The sequence below is a fragment of the Phyllobates terribilis genome, unplaced genomic scaffold, assembly GCF_046119375.1.
Source record: "Phyllobates terribilis strain yellow unplaced genomic scaffold, ASM4611937v1 Scaffold_11__3_contigs__length_659146591, whole genome shotgun sequence".
NCBI classification, from domain to species: domain Eukaryota; kingdom Metazoa; phylum Chordata; class Amphibia; order Anura; family Dendrobatidae; genus Phyllobates; species Phyllobates terribilis.
The window spans coordinates 644988289-644995030 of NW_027362771.1; the positions used below are offsets into that span (position 1 = coordinate 644988289).

At 61.5% G+C, this 6742-nt stretch overlaps 1 protein-coding gene across 1 annotated transcript in view; it reads left to right on the top strand.

Annotated features, from left to right (window-relative positions):
• LRCH4 (leucine rich repeats and calponin homology domain containing 4) overlaps nucleotides 1-6531 on the top strand; it is a 32472-nt gene extending 25941 nt beyond the window's left edge. Inside the window, exons 13-19 of the mRNA XM_073654563.1 lie at nucleotides 280-328; nucleotides 2310-2350; nucleotides 2421-2500; nucleotides 3199-3287; nucleotides 3584-3721; nucleotides 3797-3874; nucleotides 5678-6531. Coding sequence (XP_073510664.1) covers nucleotides 280-328; nucleotides 2310-2350; nucleotides 2421-2500; nucleotides 3199-3287; nucleotides 3584-3721; nucleotides 3797-3874; nucleotides 5678-5908 — 706 coding nt within the window. The 3' untranslated portion in view covers nucleotides 5909-6531. The remainder of the gene's footprint in view (nucleotides 1-279; nucleotides 329-2309; nucleotides 2351-2420; nucleotides 2501-3198; nucleotides 3288-3583; nucleotides 3722-3796; nucleotides 3875-5677) is intronic.
• Nucleotides 6532-6742: the final 211 nt, after the last annotated feature.

Sequence of the window (6742 nt, forward strand, 5' to 3'; positions counted from 1 at the left end):
TCCGCCCTTCTCCTCCCCCCCTCCGCCCCTTCTCCTCCCCCCCTCCGCCCTTCTCCCCCTTTATGAAGCCAGAGCTGTCAATCAAATGAGGGGGAGATGGGTGAGGAGATGTATAGAAATGATCGGCCGCTGTGATGCGCCGGGACATAGATTGATTAGTCGTGCGGGGGGCGGTCTGGCTTCGGCCGCAGACCCCGGGGCTGGAGACATTTGGGGGTCTGGCGCCTGTGTCACACTTCTGGGATGGCCGGTGACCTGTGCTTCTCTTTAACCCTTTAGTTCAGCCCCCGGCGCCTCCTCTGACGGCTGCAGCAGGTTGTGGAGTCAGGTAGGTGCTCTGAAGCCCCCATCCCCCCGTCACTGGGTCGTCATAGTGATAGAGATGTGACGGTCAGGCATATTGGAGCCATCGTCCTGCAGTTACCATGGAGACCATGCCCCTCGTCTCGATCGTCTCCCACCTGTCTAGACAGTTTCTGATCTGTCTGCGCAGTCTATTCAGGACGAGTCTCACATATGGTCTCCTAGTAATATAACGAGTGTACGGGGGTCCCACGGGAGAGGAGACGAGTGTACGGGGGTCCCACGGGAGAGGAGACGAGTGTACGGGGGTCCCACGGGAGAGGAGACGAGTATACAGGGGGTCACACGGGAGAGGAGACGAGTATACAGGGGGTCACACGGGAGAGGCGACGCGTATACAGGGGGTCACACGGGAGAGGCGACGCGTGTACGGGGGTCACACGGAGAGGCGACGCGTGTACGGGGGTCACACGGGAGAGGCGGCGCGTGTACGGGGGTCACACGGGAGAGGCGACGCGTGTACGGGGGTCACACGGGAGAGGCGACGCGTGTACGGGGGTCACACGGGAGAGGCGACGCGTGTACGGGGGTCACACGGGAGAGGCGACGCGTGTACGGGGGTCACACGGGAGAGGCGACGCGTGTACGGGGGTCACACGGGAGAGGCGACGCGTGTACGGGGGTCACACGGGAGAGGCGACGCGTGTACGGGGGTCACACGGGAGAGGCGACGCGTGTACGGGGGTCACACGGGAGAGGCGACGCGTGTACGGGGGTCACACGGGAGAGGCGACGCGTGTACGGGGGTCACACGGGAGAGGCGACGCGTGTACGGGGGTCACATGGGAGAGGAGTCTAGTATACAGGGGGTCACACGGGAGAGGAGTCTAGTATACAGGGGGTCACACGGGAGAGGAGATGAGTGTACGGGAGTCACACGGGAGAGGAGACGAGTATGCAGGGGGTCACACGGGAGAGGAGACGAGTGTACGGGAGTCACACGGGAGAGGAGACGAGTATGCAGGGGGTCACACGGGAGAGGAGACGAGTATGCAGGGGGTCACACGGGAGAGGAGACGAGTATACAGGGGGTCACACGGGAGAGGAGACGAGTATACAGGGGGTCAACACGGGAGAGGAGACGAGTATACAGGGGGTCACACGGGAGAGGAGACGAGTATGCAGGGGGTCACACGGGAGAGGAGACGAGTATGCAGGGGGTCACACGGGAGAGAGACGAGTATGCAGGGGGTCACATGGGAGAGGAGACGAGTATGCAGGGGGTCACACGGGAGAGGAGACGAGTATGCAGGGGGTCACACGGGAGAGGAGACGAGTATGCAGGGGGTCACACGGGAGAGGAGACGAGTATACAGGGGGTCTCACGGAAGAGGAGACGAGTGTACAGGGGGTCTCACGGGAGAGGAGACGAGTGTACAGGGGGTCTCACGGGAGAGGAGACGAGTATGCAGGGGGTCACACGGGAGAGGAGACGAGTATACAGGGGGTCTCATGGGAGAGGAGACGAGTGTACAGGGGGTCTCACGGGAGAGGAGACGAGTGTACAGGGGGTCACACGGGAGAGGAGACGAGTGTACGGGGGGTCACACGGGAGAGGAGACGAGTGTACGGGGGTCACACGGGAGAGGAGACGAGTGTACGGGGGTCACACGGGAGAGGAGACGATATACAGGGGGTCACACGGGAGAGGAGACGAGTATGCAGGGGGTCACACGGGAGAGGAGACGAGTATGCAGGGGGTCACACGGGAGAGGAGACGAGTATGCAGGGGGTCACACGGGAGAGGAGACTCCTGTACGGGGGTCACACGGGAGAGGCGACGCGTGTACGGGGGTCACACGGGAGAGGAGATGCGTGTACGGGGGTCACACGGGAGAGGCGACGCGTATACGGAGGTCACACGGGAGAGGAGACGCGTGTACGGGGGTCTCGTGCGCGGGCACACGGTGTTTCTCCATGTGCTGATGTCTCTTGCTGTCTCTCAGGGCAGTCAGACGGAGCTGTTGAAGCCGCTGTCCCCCGTCAGGTGAGTATCGTCCTGCTGTCTGTCTTCTCGGCTGTGTCAGAGCTCTCCTCACGGTGTGTCTCTTTTTCAGAGACCTCGGCTGCTTCAGTGCAGAACCCAGCAGCTTCCTGTTCCGTTCCTGCTCCCGGGGGGCCGTGTGGAGCGCTGCAGGTGACAACCCCTCCTCGGTCGTGTGACCGCGCCCTCCTCCCTGTCGTGTGACCGCGCCCTCCTCCCCGTCGTGTGACCGCGCCCTCCTCCCCGTCGTGTGACCGCGCCCTCCTCCCCGTCGTGTGACCGCGCCCTCCTCCCCGTCGTGTGACCGCGCCCTCCTCCCCGTCGTGTGACCGCGCCCCCTCCCCGTCGTGTGACCGCGCCCCCCTCCCCGTCGTGTGACCGCGCCCCCCTCCCCGTCGTGTGACCGCGCCCCCCTCCCCGTCGTGTGACCGCGCCCCCCTCCCCGTCGTGTGACCGCGCCCCCCTCCCCGTCGTGTGACCGCGCCCCCCTCCCCGTCGGTCGTGTGACCGCGCCCTCCCCCCCGTCGGTCGTGTGACCGCGCCCTCCCCCCGTCGGTCGTGTGACCGCGCCCTCCCCCCCGTCGGTCGTGTGACCGCGCCCTCCCCCCCGTCGGTCGTGTGACCGCGCCCTCCCCCCCGTCGGTCGTGTGAATGCCCCCTCGGCAATCTCGTGACCGCCCCCCCCTTCCCCCCAGTCATTCGTGACCCCCCCCCCCCCCCCCAAGTCAGTCGTGTCCCCGAACCCCCGGGGCTTCCTCCCCGATCAGCTGCCTCTGTGACGTGTCGCCCGTGGCAACCATCTGTGTCCACTGGTGGCGGTGGGCCTGTGTGACCCTGGTCTCCTTCCGTAGGTTCGGAGCAGAGCTCGGCCAGTTCTAGTCCGGTCCGGTTACGTCATCCTCGCACAGATGAGAAGACTGCAATAGCTCAACTCCGCAAGGTACGCAGCCCCGCCGCTAAGGTCCACTGTGCCCCAGTGTCCTCACGGCCCCGGGGCCGTGCTCCCGGCCGGCCCTTTCCCCCCCCCCACGGGGCAGTGCTCCCCCCCCACCCCCCCCGGGGCCGTGCTCCCGGCCGGCCCTTTCCCCCACCCCCGGGGCCGTGGCTCCCGACCGACCCTTCCCCCCCCACAGGGCAGTGCTCCCCCCCCCGGGGCCGTGCTCGCCGGCCCTTCCCCCCCCGGGGCCGTGCTCCCCGCCCTCGGTCTTACGTGACCTCGTCTGCTCTCACTGTCAGGACATCGAGTCTCTTCTGAATGTAACGCTGGAGGATCCGCTCTGCGAGTCGCTGTCTAATGGGGTGACGCTCTGCCAGCTGCTGAACCACCTGCGTCCACGCACCATCCCCATCATCAACGTGCCGTCCCCCGCCGTGGTATGAGGGTGTGACATTGGGTGGAGGGGAGAGGCAGCCTTGTGCCCCCATTTATCCCCCATTATTATCTTCCAGCCCAAACTCAACCTGGTGAAGTGTAGAAAGAACGTGGACAGTTTCCTGGACGCCTGTCAGAGACTAGGGGTCCCCGAGGTGAGTCCTGCATGGTCTGGGGGGTGACGCTACCGGTCATTACTGGTGAATGTGCCCCATGCTGGTCATTACTGGTGCATGTGCCCCATGCTGGTCATTACTGGTGCATGTGCCCCATGCTGGTCATTACTGGTGCATGTGCCCCATGCTGGTCATTACTGGTGCATGTGCCCCATGCTGGTCATTACTGGTGCATGTGTCCCATGCTGGTCATTACTGGTGCATGTGTCCCATGCTGGTCATTACTGGTGCATGTGTCCCATGCTGGTCATTACTGGTGCATGTGTCCCATGCTGGTCATTACTGGTGCATGTGTCCCATGCTGGTCATTACTGGTGCATGTGCCCCATGCTGGTCATTACTGGTGCATGTGCCCCATGCTGGTCATTACTGGTGCATGTGCCCCATGCTGGTCATTACTGGTGCATGTGTCCCATGCTGGTCATTACTGGTGCATGTGTCCCATGCTGGTCATTACTGGTGCATGTGCCCCATGCTGGTCATAACTGGTGCATGTGTCCCATGCTGGTCATTACTGGTGCATGTGTCCCATGCTGGTCATTACTGGTGCATGTGCCCCATGCTGGTCATTACTGGTGCATGTGCCCCATGCTGGTCATAACTGGTGCATGTGTCCCATGCTGGTCATTACTGGTTCACGGGTCCTGCCTGTCCCATACTAGTTTTGCCTGTGTATTATCTGTGCTGGTGCCATGGTTTTCTGCTCCTTCCGGGGGCGCTGTTGCTGGCAGCAGGCTTGGAGACTTGTCTGTGACACGATGTCTTTACTTCGCTCGTTCTGCAGACTGATGTTCATCCTCTGCTGATGCTTTTTGTATTAACTTTCTTTTCTCTCCACTTTTCTCCTCCTTGATCCTGATAAATTTCATCACCTTTCTTGCACATTCCTCTGCCCGCCATCCGCCTGACATGCCTGCTCCTCTGTCCGCTCTCCCCCCCCCCCCCCGACATACCTGCTCTTCTGTCTGCCCTTTGCCTGACATGGTTGCTCCTCTGTTCACTTGACATGCCTGCTCCTCTGCCCGCCCTCCGCCTGACATGCCTGCTCCTCTGCCTGCCTGACATGCCTGCTCCTCTGCCTGCCTGACATGCCTGCTCCTCTGCCTGCCTGACATGCCTGCTCCTCTGCCCGCCTGACATGCCTGCTCCTCTGCCCGCCCTCCGCCTGACATGCCTGCTCCTCTGCCTGACATGCCTGCTCCTCTGAAATAACTGCTCCTCTGCCGGACATGCCTGCTCCTCTGACATAACTGCTCCTCTGCCGGACATGCCTGCTCCTCTGCCCGCCCTCTGCCTGACATGACTGCTCCTCTGCCCGCCCTCTGCCTGACATGACTGCTCCTCTGCCCGTCCTCTGCCTGACATGACTGCTCCTCTGCCCGTCCTCTGCCTGACATGACTGCTCCTCTGCCCGTCCTCTGCCTGACATGACTGCTCCTCTGCCCGTCCTCTGCCTGACATGACTGCTCCTCTGCCCGCCCTCTGCCTGACATGCCTGCTCCTCTGACATGCCTGCTCCTCTGCCCGCCCTCCGCCTGACATGCCTGCTCCTCTGACATGACTGCTTGTTTGCCCGCCGGACATGCCTGCTCCTCTGCCCGCCTGACATGCCTGCTCCTCTGCCCGCCCTCCGCCTGACATGCCTGCTCCTCTGACATGACTGCTTGTTTGCCCGCCTGACATGCCTGCTCCTCTGCCCACCCTCCGCCTGACATGCCTGCTCCTCTGCCCGCCCTCCGCCTGACATGCCTGCTCCTCTCGTCCTGTCTCTGTTCTGTGCAGCGAGACCTGTGCTCTGCCTGTGACATCCTGGGAGCGGAGCGTCCACTCGATGTACTGAGGACGGTGTCGTCTCTGCTGCTGCTGTACGCCTCCGGAGAAGCTGCCGCCCCAGGCCCGGGGTCCGGCCCGCCATTCCTGCAGTTGCTCTATCGGCATCACGGCTTCCTGCTCTTCTACACTCTGCTAATGCTCGTCCTGTATGTCGCCTACAGCAGGATCTGCCCTTTGTAGGGACGGGATGGGCATTGTACTCTGGTGTCAGCCACCTGTTCTGTCCATACACTACTCCAGAGATGCCGCATCGGTGCTGTGCAGGGGGCTAGTGTCCCTCAGGAATACGGACTGCGCCGGGCCCAGGGCCCCTACATTGTATGGACGGACATCTGCTATGGATCACCCCAGACCCGTGTGCCTTATCTGTCCGCCCTCTGCCAAAAATAGTTCTGGGAGGGAGCCACATTTGTTGCCTTACACCACCTCCCCCTCTCGCTGACCCGCCAGCCTCCTCAGGGTCGCCCGTCCCTTGTGCCCGCATCTCCTGTGAGTGCCTGAGCCACCACTTGCCTATAGAATCACATATATATATATGAGTATAGGGATCTGCCAAATAGAGAGAAATAGTAATGAGTCTAATATATTTTATAGGACGTAGCCTTCAATAACGCACTGAGACCTCTAGTGCCTGAGATCTAGACCCTCGCCCCCCCCACCCCCAAATACCATGCACCCTATATATTTATATACGCACTGTAAATAGATGTACACACCGGGAATACACTGATGATCCGTACACTGCACTGTACAGTCTAGAGGATTTGTAACTCCTATTTATGATTAAACTCCCCTGTAAATGACTGGAATCTTCCTGATTGGGAGGCTGGGTTGTACCACGTGTCGTAATTGGGGGGCACATTATACTCTCAACGTGCCCTTGTGGTCTAGTGAGGTGGTCAATGGTTATAATATTGGGTTAGGATACAGGGGGTCATTGATATTGCTGTCACTGGAGGGATTGTGTTTCACATGCTGGGCAGCAGATGAGGACACACATTATTGATGCCCATA